The sequence below is a fragment of the Prinia subflava genome, chromosome 1 (genome assembly GCF_021018805.1).
Source record: "Prinia subflava isolate CZ2003 ecotype Zambia chromosome 1, Cam_Psub_1.2, whole genome shotgun sequence".
In the NCBI taxonomy this organism is placed as follows: Eukaryota; Metazoa; Chordata; class Aves; order Passeriformes; family Cisticolidae; genus Prinia; species Prinia subflava.
The window spans coordinates 53,280,599-53,304,274 of NC_086247.1; the positions used below are offsets into that span (position 1 = coordinate 53,280,599).

Here is a 23,676-nt window from a genome sequence, read left to right on the forward strand (position 1 = left end):
CACAGACCCTGAGCTACATGCAGGTGCTGCCAGCAAGCTGGAAAACACCCCCGTGAACTTGCTAAAATATTACACCTTGCAAAAAGAAAATTTTTAGTTGTTTACTTTTTTAAACTACTGCAACAGTGCTATCACATCTTTCTCAACTCTGTCCATCCTGTGCAACCACTACATGAAACATTTCACACTTTTGGAATGGAAGAATGGAAGTAACATCTCCCTGTCTGCAAGTCAACTTTACTGCTGACCTTTCATAGGCAGGGAAATAGACTGGAAATAATCATATGGCATCAATTATGTGACAAAGTGTCTTAAACATTCTGTTTGACATCCATTGAGATGATCTGAACAGCTCACTCATGGCTTCATCATTTCTGATTAATACACTCACCCAAATTCATGCCAGTACAGCCCTTTGTGGATCTGTGCTCTACGTGTTTTATGACAGATGATGACTGGGGAACACGTGGCTCCTCAGTATCTATACTAGTATTAAAACATATTACAACCCATAGACCTGTCCCTCCTACCTACCAATCTATCCCTCTTGAAATCCTGGGCTTTCAAAGTCCTGCTAAGTTTTTATAGGGCCAAATTGAAAACAGCATCACAGCAGTATTTTTTTCCCCTGACTCTTTCATGGTTTATTTCCCATCTAAACCTGTTCTAGGCTGCAGCAGAATATAGGTCAGATTTGGTTCACTCCAAGAAAGTGAATTTTCAGAGATAAAAATTCTCCCTCTTCCACTACAGTGAAGCTGCCTATTTCAGCATTTACTGACCAAAAAATATGAACCTCATACACCTGGGAAACAGATACCCAGATGCCACTCAGTGGCTCTAGAAGGAATCTAAGTAATTTTAAAATAATTTTTATCCACAGGAAAGTTACTTTAAATAATTTCAGAGAATTCCTTCCCCCTTTTGCTGCTTTAAATTTCATTCTGATCTCAGATACACAACTACATCTAGGTCTGAGGGAATCTAAAGGAAGATCTCCAAATTAGGCTGTAATTTTTTGAAACAAGCTAACAATTTAAAATTCCTGGCATCTTTAGTGTCAAACCCACAATATTACAAATATAATTTTTTAAATTGGACCTGATTTATGTAGCTTGGTTATTTTCCCCCAGTTCTCTGCCAATACAATCACCACAAATCCATGACAACAAAATTTCCTTACTGAAGTATTTAGTGTTTATCTCCTTTATACCCACTTCTTATATGACAACAACAAAAGGAAAAGAAAAAAGGAATTTACTAGAAGATTATTTAACTGTACTCCTCACGACTTAAGATTTTGCTATGTATTTGCAAGACAGAAGAGCATGAAAACAATAGCACAGCTTTTACTGGCACAAACCTAACACGATTATATGATCCCTGCTTGCCTCAAGTACAAACTATAAAGGTCATTTTAAAATGGTGCAACAAGATTTACAGCATTCTATCTCGTATTTTCTTCAGACCTATTTTTTATTTTGTACACTATATTATTTTCAAAATTAAATGTCTCCAAATCTATAGTTAGATAAAAACTATGACCAAGGACCAAGCATATCATAAATCCAAAGTATTCAGATTCCAAAAGCTGCTTCCAAGATAATTTTCTTGGTAATTTCTTACATGTCTACTGAGGGACTGATCCAGAGTAAAATGAAATCAAGAGGTCAAAATGCTGGCCCTGGTTAGCTGCAGCAATAGAAGTCTTACTGATTCTGTAGGGCCAAAATTCCATCCAAAGGATTACTTCCTTTGACCTAAATGTGCTTTGAATCAATGCCTAATAGTCTGTGAGAGGCAAATGGTTTCTTTCATTTGGGATTAACTCATAGTATTCTCTATGGTGTGATCAGATGTTGTCGGGTTCTTATGCCCAGTGATAAGGTGATTAAATAATTACCAAATTCAAAATGCCTTTCCATTTCCAAATTATTTTTTAAAATAATTTTAAAAATATTATTGTTAAGACATAATTTTAAATGGCTATAGCCAACAATATTTTATTTTGACATTGACAACAAAGATGCCCTATTACTGCTCACTGTGGCCAAGGACTTTGAGAATTATTGGAAAGATAATTCCTCTGTGAGCAGAAAGAAGAACTCTGAAGGATGTTATTTTTGAGCCTCAGCATGGACTTTGCAACAGCTGTTGAGTGAGGTGTTTCCAGCACAGGAGCCTCAGTTAATATATCCAGGAGTTAAAAGCCAAGATGTGAAATTAATGATGTCAAGGTTTGGGAGACAGCTTCAGCAAGGAGATCTTGTATCCTGACTGCTCCCTGTATCAGAGGCATTGGATGCAGATGTCCCATAACAGAGGCACTCAGAAAACAAGTGGCTCTTTAGCCATGCTGACATTGTCAAAATTATCCTTGAATAAAACTGCTTCAGTTTAAAAATTGCTTTCAGTCTGAACAGGACTGCAGAGGAAGTGGAGAAGAAATGTGACTCTGTGCAGCAGAAAAACATCTCAGAAGGATTCTCCCTCTTGGCTGATGCATCTCACTCAGGCAGGAAAGAGCAGCAGCCCTTTATATCTCTGGTTTGCATCCTCCACCATCAGCATGATAAAAGCTCTCTTGTGCTGCTCTGAGGTTCATCTGACTCTTTAATGAGCTAATTCAGCTCATAAACCTGACAAGGAGTAACTCCTTTATTTTTTGCTTGATATTTATTTCATTTGTTCCCTAGAACCAGAAGAAGGAAAACAGTAGGAGTACATGTGTGTGGGTGGAACAGCTCTGTCTCTTTCAGGAGCAAAATTTTTTAGGTCAGCCTGTAAAATCTTATCCTGCTTTTCAAAGGTACTGTAGATCTTGACTTACAAAAGAAAAGAAAATCCTTCAGGGATTTATTATGAAAAAAAAAATTATGAAATTGTTGCTACTTGACAAGTTTTCTTTGGTGAAGAAATGAGCTTTGAGAAATGAATTTTCCTTCCTGCCCTTCCCTCACCCACCAGTTTTCCAGTGTTACCAGTACCCAGACTGTTTTAATACAACTGTTCACGAGGCCACTCGGCAGGCCAGATCACTGAAACTATCTGCAGTAAATATCATCCTTAAAATCACTCTTCAGCCAGACCCGTTAATTGCAATGGTTCACAGGATGGCATTTCAGCCAACAAGAACAGCCAAACAGGCAGTGAAAATAAGCATTGTGACCTGAAGGGGAACATTTTTCTATTTTTAAAGTTGGCTCTGCTGTGAAACCAGTGTGACAGAAAAAAACCCCAATCCTACAGGAAAACTAAGAGAAGCTGCTGACTGGGGACAAAATACGAGCAAGAAGAATCTCAGATGATTCTCAGCAAAGGGAATTCCCTCATGGGAAGGAGCTGAGAAAAACAGGCAAAGCTCTGACACTTCACAACATCTCCAAAACACCAGAGGAGATTTTAGACTCAAATATACTGCATACATGCACACAGGAATGAGTACATGTATGCAATGTGTTACCCTCCAAGAAAATTCTGTTTTACTCCCAAATAGACCAGTCACAATTAATAACAAATTCTGAGGAATGTAAATGGTTACAGGCCAAAAAAACCCAAAAACAAAACCCTCAGCTGAAGAAGTGTACTACCTGAAAACTACAGATGATCTCTAGCATCCGACATTCCCTACTGGTTGGGTATAGAAGCGTTTTTGGTGATGAAATCCACACAACGATGAGCTCAAAAGCAGAAAACCTTCTCAGACTGCTTACCTCTTTTGCACTTTTAATTTTGGCCAGGAAAGTGTAGAGCTCCATTGTTTCAGCAAACAGAGCCCGACACACTGCTTGATAGTGGTTGGGCGCCTCTGATCGGGTTGGCAGGTGGGCAGCACACAGCTAGAGAGAAAAATAAGTAACAGGATCAAAACAATGCCCCACTGTTTTCATTAATGCTACAGAGCATGAAATAACATGAAAGTGAATGCAATCGAATAGCAAGGGCACAAGCATCCATGAGACATTTAAGTTTAGTCAGGAATTGGGGTGTACACAGGAATGGTCAGGGGACTGGTAGACCATATTCTAGAAAACCAAGACACTGCCTTTTCATAACAAAAAAAAAGGGGGAGAGGACAACATAATTCAACAAAACTGTCATAACTGTGAAAACAAGCCATCTTGCAGTATCAAGTTTTGGGAAAACATACTTCATTCAAACCAGCTTTAACAGTAAGTGTTAAGTATTCCTATGAATGTGGAAGAGAACTGTATGTGTACCAGTTTATAAAAGGATGGAAGGTGAAGCAAGGAAAAAAGTACAGTGTAATCATCAAGCTGAAACTCTGATCAGATTCATTTCAAGCAGCACAAAGATTTTGAAAATCAGCAAGACCTATGGAAGCACAGGCTTATTGTTTTACCTCAGACATTCATGAACCTTTCCGAACACAGGCATAGCTAATGCAAAGGAACCCTACAGGTGTTTCATATACGGTAAACTCATGAAATGCTGAAAGCCTATTCAAACCACTAATAATTATTCACAAGTACTGATGAACAGTCAGTCCACCATTGCTTTTAGAGTAAAACATGTAGCACCCATTTCCAACAAGAGAAGTTTCACTGAAATCAGCCTTTACATTTCACACTGAGAGCCTGAATGGTTTGAGTGACATCCAGCTTCAAGAACATATCATGTTCATGGAAATATCAGCTGAAGACAGAATAAAAGAACATCTGTAATTTGTTTCCTAAACACTTTTAAATGAAAAAAATGCCAAAGCTGAAACTTGAGTATCCATATCATGTATCATACTGGTATATATGTAAAAATAAAACAAAATCTTAATCAAGACCTTAAAATTAGTCTTGTTTCTGTGGTTGTATAGTGACTACTTTTTACATATATGGCTACATTCAGATCTCCAGAACTAAAGCTTGAGACAAAAGCCTCTTAAGCAGAAGAGCCCTTAATTAGCCTAGTGGCACACTTGTCTAAATCTCTCCTGTTATTCCAGTGAACACTGTGGTTGCAAGGGCCACGATGCATGTAAAGCTCAGGCTGCTTTTCCATATTGCTTTCCATTTGATTTAAATCCATACTGCTACTAAAAGGTGTGGTCCTGTGGCCTCCAGCTGGAGGAATCCACGGATACCCTTATGCTGGCACGGGAGTTCATGCCCTAACTCAGAGACGATTACTCACCCAGACAAAAATTAACAATGTGAAGGAAGTGGAGCAGGAGACAATTACTCTTCATGGCATGGACACACTCACAGATGTGAAGGCAAAAAGGAGCAGGGAGAACATGCTGCCGGGGTGGGAAAAGGGAGGAAGGGCTGAACAATTGTGTTTGGGTACAGTCAGATTTAGACTGCCTCCATCTCATTGACAAGTTGCTCTCTGAGGCCACAGGCCCCTTGTTAGCTTTTATTTCTTACCATTAGAATAACAATACAGAGCTCAGTGATCAGATTTGGTCAACTCCTTTCATAAACCTTCACAAGAACAATTTGGACTCCTGCAATATCCTGTTCTGATTATGTACCCGTATGTACTTAGCTCCTTTTAGCTGTAAAAAAGAATATACATACAGAAAGTTTATATACATGTCTATGTATATTTTTATTCCTTCCTATATGTTTTCCTTCCAAGTAGGAAATGCAAGGCAGCCATGTTCATGAAATTGCCCTTGATCCCTACACTTCAAATTTTATGCTGTTTTACAGTGGATGGCCAAAATTTTCTTACACTCTTCCTGTGATTTCAGGAAAATCACAAGGACATAGTTGACATTGTCTCCCTTTTTCTCCCCATCCTCCTGGGGTTTTTTTCCCTGTTTTTCCTCCTTTTTTTCTCATTTTCTTTTTTTATTTTTCCTTTTTAATAAATTGGATCATCTCCTTTGCAGATAAAGGGAGAAAACCCAAAACAGATGCACCCCTAATGTGAGCAATAATGATAACATATATGAAAAAGACAGAATCTTCTAAACATTTCCCTTTAGGAAAATATTCGATCATTAGACCAGTTCTGAGTATGGTTGTATTCTTTTTTTCTCAATAATGAATCATGTCCTTACTTGCCTTACTATGTTTTCATTTTCTGGTTATTAATTATAGTCCAGATAAAAGGGTTTCATTCTAAAATACACTACTTACAAGAACAAAAATAATAGCAACAGCAGTTTTGAGAAAGGTCATAAAATTGTATGTCTCCATAGCTGAGAATAAAATTTTATTATTATACAGACTGCACACACATTTTTAAGAATCCTTTTTTTTTCTTTATTCAGAGGCATATTAATTAGAAACAATTTACATGAAATATTGAGAAAGTTAATGAAATGCAGTGGTGACAAGTTCAAGCAGAGAATGGTTGTAATATTGATTCTATTACTGAACACAAAGTAAAGCAAAAAAAGAAAAGCCTGCTGCTGAACTTAAATTACAAAAGCAATCACATAAAACCTGACCATTTGCCTTGCAAACATTGGGCTGCAGGTATTAAAAGAGGACAGCAGCTCCCAGTAATTTTCATGTTCTGTGAAATCAGTCTCTGAGTGATCTTATATTACATGAAGATGCATTACATAAGAAAACCCTTTGTGGTAATATTAAGTCAAACAACTCAACATGAACTTTTTTTGATTAGGGAAAGAAAGTCTGAAGAAAAAGGAAAATGTAAATAGGGGAGGCTGATTTTCCCCCCTTCATTGTAATGTATTGTACTTGCACATTGGTTCAGAACTCCTGACAAGCTGTAGCTTCTGCATGAAAAAACATCACAAAATCTAGGCAGAGAAGGCAAATCAAGTATGAAATGCCACTTCTAGCCTGAGTTCAGGATATTTATCCACTTTAAAAAATTTGAAATCTTTACGTTTATGGTCATAGTGTTTGAAAAGCTACATTACTGTAACACACAACAAAAATCCCAATCAGTATGTTTTAATAACTGAGATATGAAAGGACAGTCATCAAATAAACTCCTCCTCTTACCATGTCATAGTGGTAGTGGTGCAAGAAAGATTAAGATCACATATGCAGTCTTTTCCAGTCATTTTGAGGTAATATGCTTATTCTGACACTTGCCTTTTCATCCCTCATGATACAACTTAAAACTACCCTAAGGGGAATGAACAGTGCCCAGAGCTTAATACAAGGGCTGTTTGTTCTGCTTCCAAGAAGTCTCAAAAAGTATGGCTCAAAACAGATTATGTGGTCTTTGCAAAGTGGTGAAATAATAAAAATATTATCAACTCCTGAAACATTAACTAGCTCAGTCTGTAAATATTTCTATTTGCAATCATTGTGAAGAGCTGGGATTTCTGATTTTTTTTCCTGACTGAGCCCAGCTTGACCCAAAGCATTCAATCTTTGCTTAGATCACTAAGAAGATTAGAGGCTGTTTCCATCCACATTCAGGGTTCACAGGAAAAAAAGGCATTATGTAAATATCATAGCCCTGCCAGCTCCTCCAACTTCATCCTCAGTTGACTAGGAAACAGAGTGCACCAAGCCAAAGCAGTGCTAACAGGAATCCCAGTTTAACCATCTGAAGAGATCAAACAGCATTTCTTGCATTTCTTTGAATATATTCCAGCAAGGCCTCCATAAAGTTACAAAAAATACAGCTGAATCCCCCACTAAACGCTAAGTTTTGCAAAACTGTTTTGGCTACAAATATACTGGAAGCTTCATCAAAACACCTGGGCTGCTGGAATTAAGATTTCAGAAGACAAAAAGTGTTTCCACTTGTAATTATCTTGGGCAGAGGGCCTGTATGAATGCACCACAAAGAAGAAAAGGATTTCTTTTTCCCATGGGCCACAAAGACAGGCCATTGATATTATGCAAAACATATTACCAGCCTGCAAATGCCAGGCTTGTTAAGTGTTTTGAAAGCCTTGGAGTATTAACAAAGACTTAAAAGATGTACTTTTTCTTAAGCAACAAGAAGAAATTAGTTTAACCAACAGATCACTGAACATGCAAGTGTACTAGGTGTTTGCCTCATCCTTTGCGGTATGGTACTGCAACATGTTCACAAAATAAAACTCAGCTTGAGATGCCTTTTCGAGTCAAGGTTATTTTCTGAAAGATTTTATGTCCATGATGATAAACTAGAGCTTATGATTAGGCTTTTGTTTTCATATATATCCTTCTTCATATGAATATGAACTTCAGGGAGCCACATGCCTTACCAGAGAAATCTTGCTAAGATGGTACCTGCATATTTGTAAAACTCAACCAAGCCTTTGCTTTGCTTTATTATCCAGAATAACATTGAGGGATGGGCTGTTCATAGGAACAAGTGCTTTGTCATGAGTTTGTAAGATGCTTCTGCCTGCTAGGACCAGTCCTGTGCATAGTACCCACAACTAAGGCACAGTACAAGTTTTGAGGTGGCTTTCACAACCCCTGGAGCCATCTCACCTGCTTCCCAGCACTTCAGAGCTGCTCTCTCAAACATTCCAGGCAGCGATTTGCCCCTGGCTCTGCTACTTAAAACTGCACTGGCCCAAGGACTGCCGGATCCCTCTGATAAGGATACTAAGGGAATACTACCAGGGAAAGGCTGCAGTGAGACAAAAGGGATGGGAACAGAGTTAGCTAGTAATCCACAAAACAAATTAACAGAAAATACAGAAAGTATTCCCAGAAAGTTACTCTTCACCTGCAAAAGTTTGGTAACTTTTAAATTGATATTTTAAATTATCTTTTGCAAGTGCCATGGAATGTCCAATTGCTTGACGTGTGAGCTCCTTGTTGTTTTGCACGCCTCAAGGAAAAGGTATTCAATTTGTGCAAACTGAAGCAAATTGCTAGTACCAAGCACATCTACCTCAGTATTTAAGTGTTCTCCAGCACTCTGGCAAGGCCTTCCTTGTGCTGGTATTTGGTTTTTGATCGTTTTAGGGTGGACAAGGGAAGTACTACACAGGTCTCTGCTTTCACAATTTCCAAATTTAATGCTTTAAGTGATCCTCCCCATAAAATGATTTAATAAATACAGTCTTTCTTTACTGATTTTCCTTTCTAGTATGAATCTGCAAATGCAGCAGCAAATCTATTGCATTTAGCAACAACGGGTGTAATTTGAAGAAATGGTGGCCTTGGTTGGTTCTCTCTTTCAGGACTGTGAAAAGGACACAACAAGGTAGCAGCTGAAATTAAAGCCAAAACTGCAAATGGAAATTGGATGATGCAAGGATTGAAAACACTGCTTTGCATAGGATCTTGATGTTTAAAGAAATGTCCACCCGTCTGGATCAGATAATTGTCATCATCATCACTAACTACCCTCTGCTTTGCAAAGTCTAAGGATTAAAGTCTTTCAGCAAGTGATACATAATGCTGAAATGTCAGATAGGAATGGACTAACAAATGTTCACAAATGCCCTCCTGAGTCAAAACTCAAGTCAGCCTGGAAGTGAAACTGAAAGATGCTCATCATGGGGGTAGACTGTGCTGGGAAATGTTGAGGTTTTGTATGCTGTCCTTGTTTTAGAAACACAAAGCAAAACACAAGGATTCAAAATGTTGAGGATGAGACTGGCACACAGGTAAGGACTCCCTTCCACTATTCTCTCCTAAACAGAGTATCCGTCCTGACACTGAACTTCCTTCAGGTACCAATTACATTGAGGTGCTAAACACCATGACTCCTTTTCTTTCTTAAAATCTTAATGCTACACAACTATGTAAAGAGTCTTAAATACTTTTGCATGCTATTAGACTGAATTTAAGCAGTGATGAGAATCTTGATAAAATTTCAACAGATAGCAATTGCAAGACTAACACCTCACTGAACTGTCTCATATAAACTTGAACCTTACCCAACAACAGACAATTAAAGGGGAAGATAGTTTGTAATCTGTAACATTTATATGATACCATCTTTAGGTAAATGAGTCTTACAAATATTTAACCTAATTACAAACACTTTTGAAAGTACTTAAAGCTTACATTGATGTTAGGAAAAGGAAAGCAAACTCCACTATACATTACTGACTACATCTCATTTTTTAAGCCAAATCCTGTATTTTTCAGGCTCAGTGAACCCTATTCTCACTCTTTATAAGGTTCTAAGAATGAAGACTTTAACTATCAAGAGACTTTAAATGAAAGCCAACCTATGTTTTTTGAGACAATGATCATTTCCACTGGACATTTTGATATTAAGTTTTCAATGACTGACTAATTTTATGTGTTAGTGCAGATTTCCTGACAAAGCTGCATTTGTATAAATTCTCATTTCTACTTGAAAGTTATGAGGGTATTTTTTACCCCTCAAATACAGCCCCCTGCCTACAGCTGTTTCTGGATTGTGCATTAGGTGTGTTGTTACACTGTCTTTACACACTGGTCTAACAACATCCTGCTTCTCAAAGAGACTTGTTTCAAAAGAGCCAATTAAGTGAAAACCAATTCTGCATTCTCTCTTAGTTTCAGAGAAACTGTGCTCCGTTGTTTCTTAGAGAATAATGGAGGAATTAATAATATAAATATGCAGTAATCTGAATTTGCTAGCTCTCCTTCTTTGACTATTCAGTGGAACATCAATGGGATCATTCATGGGCAAGGGAGAAAACCTACCATTTATCTTTTTCCCATTTTTTAACATGAAATGTCAATCCCTGCAACACTTAGCAAAACCACTAGGTAGCCTGTCAGCAACAACTGCTTTCTAAAGCTCTCTGCTTCCCAAGTAGACAACAGCTCACTGGGCAGCTCCCATCTGTACCACTCACACATCTGCATTTCGTGCCAGAGCAGCAGGGTGAAGGATGAGACGGAGGCATCTGGGTAAGAAAACCAGCTTCAAAAGCAGAGGAGAGGCGTAGATGGGAAAACACGATAAAACTGGATAATTAAAGGAGAAGGGGAGTGGCTGTGCATATTCACAAGGCTACCTGTAGTTATTTAACTAACAGCCCATTAAGCTGTGGAACCACCCTTCACATTATTAAACAACTTGGACCTGAACAACTGCTAGCAAAGAGCTGCACCCCTGTAATGCCATTTTGTATGTTTGTCTGCCGTGTTGCTCAGCCCTCCTTAGGGCTGGAGGGTGCCTGTTACTACTGCTGAATTACTGCTTCTGTTCAGGAGAAAAGAGGAGAGTTGGATTTGTACCAGGATGCTTGGCACAGGCAGCAGAGAATGAGGGCAGGATGGAAGCCCTTCTTTCTTCCCCTCTCCCCAAGACCCCACACAAGCAGATAAAGCAGCGATTACACCCAGGCTGCTGCTTGGAAAAAAACAGAGTATCTCAGCAAATACAGTAGAAAATAGTGAAGTTTGCAAAGAGTTTAAGTGAGAAAACAACTTTATCAAAATATACCATAAAATGTTGTGGAATGACCCTCAAATCAGAAACCAAATCACACGGACACACATATAAAAGGAAGGGGAGAGTACTGCAGAAGAGAGGCTGTATCCTTCAGCTTTTGAATAATGCCCATCAATCTCAACATTACACAGTTCAGATGTTTGTATACATTCTAACTGAGAGTCTATATTAATGTAAGGCAGTTTATTCATGAGCCACTTAAATTCCAATTAAAATATATCAACTAAAATAAAAACACGCACTTGTCTTGGCAGCAGTTTAGAGTTCACATACAAAGCTTTAAAGTGTATGTGTGTGGGAAGCTTGTTTGTTTTTATGTAAAGTGCTGAAACTTCTCTCAGTAGGCATAATAATAATAATCATTTGCTTTCATGTTTTGTCCTGAAGCATGACTTTTTTATTCCTATCCAAAAAACAGATTTCCAGCCACATAACCAAACAGACAGCATTACTAAGCATAACAAGCTTTTAAACTTCACTCCCAAGTAACTTGTAACCAGTCTCGTTTTGCTTTCAATTAGTGTAAGAAAACTTACACCTCAGTGTAAGAAAAGCTTTTCTACTCCTTCATGTATGCCTACTCCTTATTTGTAGTACCTTTGTCAGGGAAATCATGTCTTGGAACCCTGATTGCATGAAAAAGGCCTACAGAAAAATTCTTTCTCTTCTTCTTCCAGGCACGTATGCTTAACACCTTTCTCTTAAAATTTATAGCCACTGAATCTACATTGCAATTGTCTTATCAAGCACATCACTTACATAAATGTTAAACATGTCACTCTTAAGGTATAAACAAAATTATTTAACCCCCAATTTATTGATTACATTGACTAAGTAATTTTGATTCAAATATATATCCTTGCTTATTCAAACAGAATAGGTATCCAATAAATCAAAACTTTAAAAGTTTTTTCTCCTCAGTTCCCTCTGTTTGTAGTGGTGATGCCCTTTTTCATCCTTTTCCTTACACACTCTTCATTCCTGGAAATTGTCTCCAGCATGGTCATTACTAGAAATTGAATTACCTGGAGCCAATGGCTTTGACATACTCCCTGTACATAGGTGGGATTAACCACCTGTAGGGACTGCAGATGGTGTTTACACTGCCCTCACTGCTCAGAGGCTCAAAGGAAAGACAACGCTGCTGCTTCACTTTGCCTCCACACGTTTCTTGCCATTGGCAGCAACAGGAGTGAAAGCACCACTCTGTCAAGTATTCAAGGCCAGTTCATGTATCCCAAACTGTGCTGAGTCTGCACTGTGGGGACTGGAGTTGTGCTGCTGGGACTGTCACAGCCCTGCAGTCCATGCCTACACATATTCTTTCTCCCTTGTGATATTAGGAATTATGAATTTTGTCAGTGCAGCTGTGGTCAATGCAAAGTCCACCGGGCTGGTCAGGAATCTTTTTTGACATTGAAAATAAAAAAAATCTGGATCAAAGCCATCACTGACCAAATCACATATGATGCTACAGCATATTTTTCCCTGCTCTGTTAGTTTGTTTGCACCTCTATCTGCTCGAAAGATCTTGGTCTCCATATGAACATTTAGGATGAACTGCTGCAGTGATTTGTTGCAGTAATTGATAGTTTTCTTAAAATCTTAGATCCTGAACTCACAGGAATATATACGAAATACTTCATTAGTTCTAGTTAGGAGACTGTGAAGATTCTAGTACATTTTAAAGGCTGACCTTTTCCTGCAATCTTAAAATATATTCATTTGCTTACATCATGACTTCTTGGAGGGGAGAGCAATGAGTCTTTGCTTCCAAAAGAGATTAACAACACAGACCTCAACACAAGATGGGAACTCAAAGATGGAGAGCAAGAGAGATTGTCTCTTGCTAATAAACTGAATACGAGAACATTTCTTCTTCTTCCTTGGGACTTGGCTGTTCTTTCTAACAGTTATCTTGTTTATTTCAAAATATGCCATGTGTAGAAGTAGGCCAACCCATGCACCTGGGCCAATCTCTGACTGCAAGCACGTTTGTTACATTTTCAAGTAAGTCTCCTTGTACTTTCAAATGCTGAGCATTCTTTTGGAAATGAATTTACTTGCTCACTCAGAAGAAGATGCATTGGAAAACATATACATAGTTTAAAGTAGTTGAAGCCTTCCAATTCTTATTATCTTGCTTTTAATTAGCATAAAATAATTTTGAACTTTAGGTTATTTCAACCATATCAGATAAGTCTAACCATTCTTAACTGAGAAGGAACCTTAGAGAAATAATATGTTCCTCACTAAAAGGGATGTGTCCTCAACAGAGAACATTTCAGGAAAAAAAAAACAAACAGAAAAAAAACCAACAATAAAAAACCCCCCACACAACAACCCAGCTACCAGTCACATCTTCATCAAAATCTTATTATCTGAAGGGAAAAAGAGAAAATGGAGGTAGACAAACCATTTTTTCTAGTTCTCCAGTCAAGTGCTGCATGACTGCTTTGTTTTCAAACACAGCCCTTAAAATAATTAAACTATTTTGTGCCAAGTACTCTAAGGACCTGCATCACAGGTAATTATTTACCTGTTTTCAGTTACACATCATGGAAGATATATCTCTACAAGTTGGGCAGGAACTCCCAGCTCAGTTCTTGAACTTCAAAGCTGCCTTTAAAACACCTGGCACTTGCAGAGGCATCTACTACATGTCCATTGAAATAGATGCTTTTGCATGATAAGGCTATCAATGCCTTCTAAAGCAGAAATATAAAGGGAATTATATCTCTGGAAAGTAATTAATACTGTAGTGACCTCAGTCCACAGAGAGTAAGGTTATCAAAGGGGTGATCATGGTAGGGCACTCTCCTGCAGGTACTGAAAGACCAATTGTTACTGTTGGACAACTATTTTCCATACCAACATTTTTCATGACAAAACCACTTTTGAAGGCTGAAAGTCAAAGCAGTTATATTTTTTCAAACCAGGACTTTAGAGCCAAGTATAATAACTAGAAAAGAAAGTATATACATCTATTTCAAATATTTATACTTTCAGAAAGATGAAAGGCAGTTTAACATCAACTTCGTATTGAACTTTATAGCAATGGATAAAGGGACATACCTAAGACATTGGCAAAGTGCCTCAACTGGAGTTAGTCAACAGCTCTGAACTGAATTTAGGATGTACCACCACAGCTACCAAGAGTCTGGTGTAAAAATGATGAGTGTTAAAGTTTACAGATTGCTCTGTCAGCAAAGATAACTTAAAACATCACTCTTGTCAAAAAGCCCAGAACTGTTTAAAAGGACTTTTTGCCAGTATCCTTAAGTACACATCAGTGTCCCAGAAGAAAGACAGCTTCAAGAGGAATCTGGGGGAGGCAGCGAAGGCAAGGGAGGACCAGTTCCCTCAGACTCTGCATGACACCAGCAAGGAGCTGCCGAGAAACCACTCTGCTTGCAGCTCCTTCATTAAAAGGCCTAGATAGCTGCCAAATTACCCTCAAAGAGAGGATATCTTTATCTGCCAGAGTGGTAAAGAAAATTAATCATCCTTTTATTGTGGTAGGCATGTGAAACAAGAGAGGTTTGTGGGGGGTGTCTGATTATCTTGCTGGTTATCTCCCCTCATTGCTCGCTGCCCTGCACCCAGGCACAAGCAATACCTGCCTGGAGATTGCAAACCTCCAGAGTTCCACCTCCACAGCAGCAAAGTGTCCTGAACACAACAGACATGCCCGTCCTGTTTTACCTGCTCGCTTGACCATAGGGCCAGGCTGAGGGCAGATGGGTGCCTTCCATCCCCTGGCCACCAGGAGAGCACCTGGAAGGAGCAGGCATGTTCCCTCGCTCTCTCTCCAAGGTAGGACAGCAAGCCCAACTCCTAGGGTTCCGAGGTAAGGGTTTTTTGGTTTTTGAACGTTTCTGGTACTCACAGATTTCAGCACTCCTGCTGAAGGTGACGCCATGAGGCCAAGTGACTCTGGCAACCAGAATTCACTGGAAAGTCCCCAGCAAAGTGCCTTGGCTCCAAACATGGTAGGCACCATTACCAGGGCAAGAAACTGCAATAAACACCCTCCTTTGCTCACCAGCACACTCAAATGTGAAAAGGACTGACATCACCCTTTTAAAAGGAGCACAGTGGTTACTTTCAAAGTAAAGCTGACCACATGTTGACCTCCAGTTACACTGCCCAGAACGAAAAATCAGGACAACTGTTTATGACACCAAATTACATCACTTTAATTACTGAAACCTGTCTACCAACATAATTCACTTAAAGACTTGTCACGTTCAAAGCTGCTTTAAAATTACTTTGAAGGGATTTACGGGAATTGTCCCCAGCTTTCTTCATCAAGCTAAAGTACAAGAATCCCTTCACTTTCTACATGGGTTTATAAGAAATTAAACACAAGGGCAAACAGAAGGACAAAATTAACTTACTGAGTATTTTTATTTCCAAATGTGTGTTGCCTAGAAAACATATTCAGTTTTTTATTTTTTACCTCTGATCCATTAAAAATAGTTCTAAGTGTGACATGCTGCTTCTGTCCAGACATGAAAAGACTTAATAAATCTTGCTAATACTGGCCTGAACTTCATTTTTTTTCATTTGTTTCTTTAATATCAAATGCTACCACAGAAGATGTTTAAAAAAACAAACCCTATAGCTCACTTTCTTCACTTAACACTGTCATGTTTTTAAATATCACCTTACAATCTTTCCTTTTCAAAAGGTGGATTGAAGATAGTGATATCTTACAATCTACCTGTGTAAGTATATGTGACTGTATAAAATACATATATAGGGGGCTTGTTACATACAGTATGATATAACAGACTGGTAGATGGGAATTGATTAGAAGAGACCATAAAGAGATTTGGCTTCATGAGAATTTGCTGATTTAAAGCAAGTGTTGGTCTTAATGCTCACATCAAGAAATCTTGGCATGCCAAAATAAAAAACAAATACAATTGCTCATTAGGACCTTCTTGTCCCAACTCCAAGCCTGCTTTGTCTGAAGAGAAGGCAAAAAACCCCAAACCTAGCCAACCTGCTCCAAAAAACCCCAACCATACAACTCTCTTTTGTCTTAAATCACCCAAAGTATCATGTTCTTCCCTGCCAACGTGAGCGCAATAACTACAAAACAAATGCCCGTTTTTTCTAGTGCTTAAAATCAAGTTTCCAGTCTCTTTCTCTGACATAAATAGATAAATAACAATAAAACAAAGGGGTTTGTTCTCGCTTCAGTGCAGAGGCAATAAAATGCCTGTTTTCCATTCACCCCAGCTTCCGACAAGAATCTTCCCAGTGCCTTCTTTACAGGCTTTACACAAAGCGGACCGAGAGCAGCGTATGAAGCTCTGCCACCGCCTGCAGCTGCCTGCCCTCAGCACAATCCCTGAGCTCTCTGTCCTTGGCAATCCCTCAGCTAAGTATTCCTACTGAGAGGCTTTAGTTTGGGTCTCCAAACAACAACTACTCGTGGTTGCTACTAAGCGCTGCCAGTTTGCTTTGCCTCCTCACATAAAATCCCCAAATTCCCATGCCTGCTGTCTTTCTACAGCATCCAGGCTGCCCTACACCTTTGCTTCAGTAAATGCTCTGCCAAGCTCAGTAGATTCAAGGAATTTATCTCTTGGTACCACTTGATTCAGTTGCACAGATTAGTGTGAGTTATCAGAAAGGCTGCTAGGTTAAAATATTCAAATCATTCTCCACAATTCCACATACCCCGCTCACATATGCAGAAGCTTTGGAATGTGTGGCCCAAAGTTTGCAGTGAGGCAAACCTGAAACTACATGAGAACTGCCCTGAAGCCATCACCCAGAAGAATACTACTTTTCCCATTGTGTTATTTAATTTAAAATATTTACAAATTGATCACTTAAAACACACTCAGGGCCATGCAGCCTGCAGACAATAATCTTTTGGAAGCTGCCTCTCAGGAGTGCTTCAGTTACAATTCTATTTAAGGATGTTGAAAGTAAACAAAAAAACCTACTGTAAAAAACCTTTTACTAAGAAATGCAAAACATGCCCTGTCTTCAGACCAATCTTTGGGATAAATATGATATCCTGCCTTTTAGATGTGGATGTTCAGGGTCAGCAGAGTCTAGCAGACACTGTTTCTTTCTTTGTATCAAATGGCCTTATCTCACTTAAATATTTTTCTAAAATACAGCATGCAACAGTACACTAAGCAAAGGGGAGCAGAAAATAACATAATGGGAGCACAGTAGTCAAGAGCATACTAAAAAAAAACACATAGATAAAAGAGAGAGATTATTATTTTTGACAATTAATGGTACTTTTAAATCAATTCTATGAACTTTCCTCCAAATGTTTAATTTCTTTTTATACAGTTACTGGCACCGAAATAAATGCACCAAAAGAAATTTTGCCTCAAGCCCAAGGCTCCCTCTTGAATAATTCAAAAGCAAGAAGATCACAGTGGCTTAATTAAAGGGCCCTCCCTCCGTTTCTTTATTTTTCCCATGTTGCTGTTACAGGACAATATGCCTCTGTAAGGAGTTAAGTAATTTTGTAGCATCTATGCTGCTTCCATTTTCTTTGGCAATGCAATTATATAAGTGACTCTGAACTAGTAATATTGACAACTGAAATGCACATAGTTTTTTACATAATTGCTATCAGCAAGATAAACTTCTTAGCACACCCAGATTCAGGGATTTATTTGCTGGCAAGAAAAGGCAAAACTTCCACAGCTGCTTTTCCTCTTAACCTCTCTCCTAAACAGGCTAATGGATTGTGAGGCTCTAACATCTCAGAGAAGTTAGAGACTCCAAATTTATAGAGGAAAAGCAGTTGTAAACTCAGCCATTAGAGCTTTTCTTTCAGCCTGTAAAGCTAAATTTTTACCCCAGCTAAATCAGTCAGACTAATTAAGAAGTTCTCCCCCACCCCACAAATCCTGCTTCTCTCATGCCTGTAGAGCACTAGAGCTACACGAACACCTACAGTGCCTATTTCAAATAAGCCACATATGCACAACATAAAAACTGCAGAAAAAAGTTCATCTGCTGTTTTGAACATGGTCAGTGAGTGCAGCAACTGGGAATCTGCAGCACATAATACTACACGAGAAAACTACATGAGAAAACTGCCCATCAGTTTTGCAGGTCACCATTAGTTTACCTGTCTATTAAAACACATATCCCACACATAACGTAAGTAATAAAGGGGGTCCTGGGTAGCTACACTGGATATTCCTTATGGGTTATCCCCTGTGGGATGCTGGCATTACATGGAATTCAAATCCAACATTTGACCTTTACAGGCATGATAGATGATGTTGTGTGAGCCTGTGTAAGAATGGCCTTCACTTTCAAAGTAGCTAAAGGAGCCTGCAGAGATAAAAAGCTCCCAGCAACACCACAAACATCCAAGTCTACATGGGTAGAAACGATTCTGACAAGATAAACCTTTGCCAAATCCTAACGTAAGACAAGCTGCTGTCCTGGCTAATTTTTCTAAGCAGATCTAGTGCCTTTACCAGGCTGACAGTGAATCTGAAAAACCCATCACGGCCTTCTGGGCACTTATCAGTTTTAACACCTGGAGAAGAGGGGAGATTAAGATTTGGAGAGGGAGACTCAGGCAGATCCCTCCAGCTTTGGCCAGGTCAGGCAGCACTGCTTTGCTGTGTGCTGCAGTTAATCTGTAGGGCAGAGAAGATATGGCCTCTTTTCCTACTCTGTTATGGGTCACTACAGCTTTACTGTGTTAATTGACCATTACCCTGATTTCCAGTCATTACTTAGAATTTCAGATTAATCTGATCAAACAGAGCATACCTTGTGAAGGTAAACACTCATTGATCTACTTTAGTCTCCAGGATATATTTTAGGCAGCGCAGGCTCACACTGATGCTTTGATACTTCAGATGTATTATTTCTTACAGAATGCTCTGCATGTTTTCGAATTTGTATTTTTTAATAGGATAACTGGAGCTCTGTCATGACAAATTCTGCCTTTTATACATTATAGGCCACCATTACCACCAAAGAAGCCCTCCACGTGCACTAAAGTATGAAACCTTATTTTTACCCTTGTATAAATTATAATAATTACAGCATAAAAGAGACAAAGGAAGAAAGTCCCTGCCCTACTGTGCCTCTTTTAGATGCATAAGGGCCACACACAAATTTCAGATGTATTCTAACCTCCCTATATATAAAAATAATCTGAACACCCCATCTGTGTTTCCTGTTTTTGTTGGACAACTCCTTAGATTCCTCAGACTATTTTAGACCTTAGACAGGTTATACCAGTATAATTATGTGAATTAAGGGTACAGGGGGTTTTAACCAGTGTAGATGTGCTACTGTGAGCCATAAATCATTGCAGGAAAGGTCATCTGATTTTGTCTCCCAGATAGATTGGAGTAAGACACTCCAATCTATCTAAGCCCATACTGATGGAAGGTATGTTTCCAAGAATAATTAAACTAAGGAAGACAAAAAAGTTCTTATTTTTAAATGGAAAGAGGGACTTATTTTTAAATGTCTTGAGGGACAACTTCCTTGCAAGGTATAAGCCCTTCATATCAAAGGCGTATTACTATTGTTAAATACTTTTATTTTGCTACCAGCAACATGGAGATATTGCTCATCCATTACAAATACTCAAACATGCAGAGAGACACTCCTGTTTTATTCTGCAGTCTGTCCTCAGCTCAGCTCTGTGGGCCTGCACAGTACAGGAGCTTCCAACGCTGGCTCCTGCCATGACTCAAGCAGGAACAGTTTACTCTGCACCTGCACCATTGTTTGTGGCACAAAATAGATAAAGAAACTGATTAAAGGCAAACAAACTTTTGGGATGCTTTGACAACACATAGGTGACAAAGATCCCAGCAAAGGTGACAGCACAGACATGAGAAACACACCATGTTTTGAATGAATAACCATGATGCACAAGGCTTGCTTGGACAAGTGGAAAGCAGCAGGTTTACTGCATTTCTAAGACATCTCCAAGTCCTCTCAAAGCATGGTGAAAGGATAAGAAAAGGCCTGTGGATAGGTCCTATTCAGTCGAGATCCATACATCCCTCAGCCAGTCCAGTCTCAGTGATTGTTTTGTAAGAGTCCCAAAGGGAATGCTTGAGCACAGGCTCACCTCCTGAGCACAGGAGATGAGCCCTGGTCCTTGGGACTTCACTGCTGAACTCAGAGCTCCACTTCTGTCAATGCAGCACAGAGGGAAAGGGTGGCCAGGACGTGTGCTGACACTAGCTGTCTACCTGGCCAGAGCAGCACCATGAAACTCCACCTTCAGAGGCCCAGACTGCCCGGGGGCACCCACCTGAGGGGGTCCTGTCATTGTCCTGTCATGCTATAGGGCTGTGTTTACAAAGTCACTTTGGGAGATTTTGGCGTTTCTTTCTTGCTGGCAGTCCCCAAAGAATTAAACTGCAAAAAAGGACAGCCACAGGAGAGTCTGCCTTCCTCACAACTTAAGAAGTACAAAAACGAGATGGCTGCACTTTCAGAGACCCAAACACATGGGACAGGAGGTTTCCCAATATTACATAAGGGGTCTCAGACCTCTCTGTGACTGAAGATCCACAAGTGGAATATGACTTTTTTTGTTTAAGTCAGCAAGTATTGTGAGAACAAAAGTGAAGAGAACTGAGGACTTTCAAGCCAGTGTAATTTCAATGTCTTTCCATGCACATGAGGTAAAAATCATGTTTTTCTGAAATGAGATCCACCAAAATAAAGACTAGCACATAAACATGTGAGTACAGGATTCAAGAGAAGGGAAAGGATCAACTGTTGTCTTTTTTGAGCATGAGAATTTTCACAAATGCCTAATAGTGCTGCATTCCTTTTTAATATAAAATAAATTGGCAACATCTAGGACTTTATTTACCATCTTGGTAATTTCCAAATCTTCACCAGCTTCACCCAAAGTTACAGCTTCACACAGAGTTACAGCATACCCTGCAAGCTGCATGTTTTGAAATGAAGCATAAATACTGTTCTGCAGGCTCGTACAAAAATGCTTAAGCCAGCCCAGCCTTCAACTGAATTACGCTCACAGAAAGCTGCACCTTACTAAGCTTGGACTAGACAAAATTATGGGCCCTTGAATTCCAGTAACATGAACTCTTTAACTGTCTGTCATAAACAAATACCCTGACTTGTTTTTAACAGCATTTTCTAGTTCCTCTCTGACAGGTTCCCATATCATACTTACATGGGGTCACAGCATCTGTATGATAATAGCCCTCAGACTCAGAAGGGAGTCTCCAAAATACTTAGATCTAAACGTAGATCTTATCCTGCCTATAATTACATTGAGACAGGACATACTTTTCCCCTATAATCCTACACATGCCATAGATGGTAGATCTGTACTACTATCAGAGTACTCAAAATAAAACAGAGGCAGATCAATATCAGCACTGTAAATTTCTGTTCTTTCCAGCTGAAAGGAGTCAGTCATATCCTTGAACTACCATGACATATGAGTCACTTTGACATACAAGTTTCTCATCTCATGACCATGCCAATGATTAAAGTAACTGAAATGGGAGAGGAGGAGTGTTTGAGTTGAGAGAAATAATTTATTCTTCCTCTTTGCAAAACACAAACATAGTTTTCTACCAAAAAAAAAATTGCAAACTGCATCCTTGTTTACATTTTTTATAGTGAGATAACATGATACTGACCATGCTGCTCTGAAAAAAAATTTCATGCAAATTAGGTCATCATGGAGATTTTCTAGTAGGAATTTTGTTTAATATGGGACCTGGGCCGCTCATTCACCTTTGTGAAGCATGACAGGTAATTTTTGGTCAGAATTAACAGAATTAAATGCTATTAATGAACTTCTTAAAAGTAATTAATTAGTTAGGTGAGATCTGGGACCCGAAGCCATTGAGCACCAGAGACCATCCACCTGTATTCGTGTCCTTGACAGGAAGGTGTGGCTTAGCTACAGATAAGGTTCCTATTAAAAGCTGAGTTAACTTTTGGGATGAAAGGTGAACATAAGTAAGAGAAAGATATGGGTCCAGGAAGGCCGTTGCCTTCTTTGTGTACCTTCTACAAGACCTGTAAAAAACATAGCAAGGCAGTGACAGAGGTTAGTGTCGTGACTTGCAGGCACAGCTGACAACACCTCTACAACACCTCTGCTCTGCAGAAGGCTGAGCTAAAGTCCAGCACTGGCAGCAGCGACTTGGCTACAACGATGTCCAAATCTGGAAGAAATGGCAGGGCTAGGATGGCAGTTCAGCCCAGCAAATACCAGCACAGAATAAAACCTGCTATCAAAGCCTTATGAGGTTACCTTTACATCTAGAGTTAGAAAGGGGTGTTGACCTAGAATGAAGTGTAATACTGTAACTGGGTTTAGAGCTGGGGCTCAAGCCAGCAGATATTGATAAATCGCAGCTTAGAAAGCGCCTCTGGGTTAACATGAAAAATGTTGTTGGTTTAAACCATCTGACTGCAGAGATCTGTGGGATAAGGAGTGTGATAATGTTAAGATTAGGAGTGGAATTAGGGTTTGAGCATACTCTGGAAGAGGTTGATAAACTGCCTCATCTTGTCTCAGTATCAGGGAGGGCCCCACGCTGTGATAAAGGCGCCACATGACAGGACTTCCCACACCCTTAGCAAGCCTGACACTGCCCAGCATGCCAGGCCTTCCCTGTCTATATTCTGTTGACCAAGGCTGCCCAAGGTGTCCACGTGCTGTCCCTGATGTGTTCCCAGTCCCTCGGGATTCCTGCGTCTTGTGTCACGCAGCGCGAACCCGGCACTGCCGACACGGACGGATTTCCTGCACCACAGAGCACGGTGTGTGCACTCAGGGGATGGGGCAGGGAGAGGGCCTCAAACAAGGGAAGCATCTGTCTGAAAATGTCCAGTCTTTACGTCTCTGTGTCTCCCTTCATTGAAGCAGGGCTGACAAATCGGAAATAAATCAAAGACTAAAAGCTTCTGACAACCAGTGTCTCCTCTCTTCACAGATGCATTTTTAAAAACAGTAGGTCAAGTCTGGGCAGCAGGTTGGTCCTGCCAAGGAAATCAAAAGCTCACTCAGCCAAATATACCAAGAAGCAGCACAAAAGCTTGTCTGTGTCCTCCCCACTGGTATTGCCAATGATGATCTTGGCAGTACTATTTAGCACTCACCCTTTTCCCAGCTCTTGGGAATCGGTGTTTGCCACATTACTCAGCATTTTCCAGCCTAGGGGGAAGGGTACAGGATTGACCTTGCTTACTTCACATTACAGAAAAACCTGACACATATCTTAACTACCTGTGTGTTTTAATCACAAAATATGCTCTCCCAAGTTAGTGATTAATGGTGAAAAATTCAATCTTAGTGGCAGGCAGGCCTTGGACAATGACAGTTCTTGGAAAAGGAGGAAC

General features: G+C 39.5%; 1 protein-coding gene across 5 annotated transcripts in view; it reads right to left on the reverse strand.

Moving 5' to 3' along the window:
- The window catches only part of SPIRE1 (spire type actin nucleation factor 1), a 125,442-nt gene that overhangs the window by 43,742 nt on the left and 58,024 nt on the right, over nucleotides 1-23,676 (reverse strand). For all 5 annotated transcript variants that reach the window (XM_063396912.1, XM_063396905.1, XM_063396929.1 and 2 more), the window contains exon 4: nucleotides 3,714-3,839. In XM_063396912.1, the coding sequence (XP_063252982.1) occupies nucleotides 3,714-3,839 (126 nt within the window). The remainder of the gene's footprint in view (nucleotides 1-3,713; nucleotides 3,840-23,676) is intronic.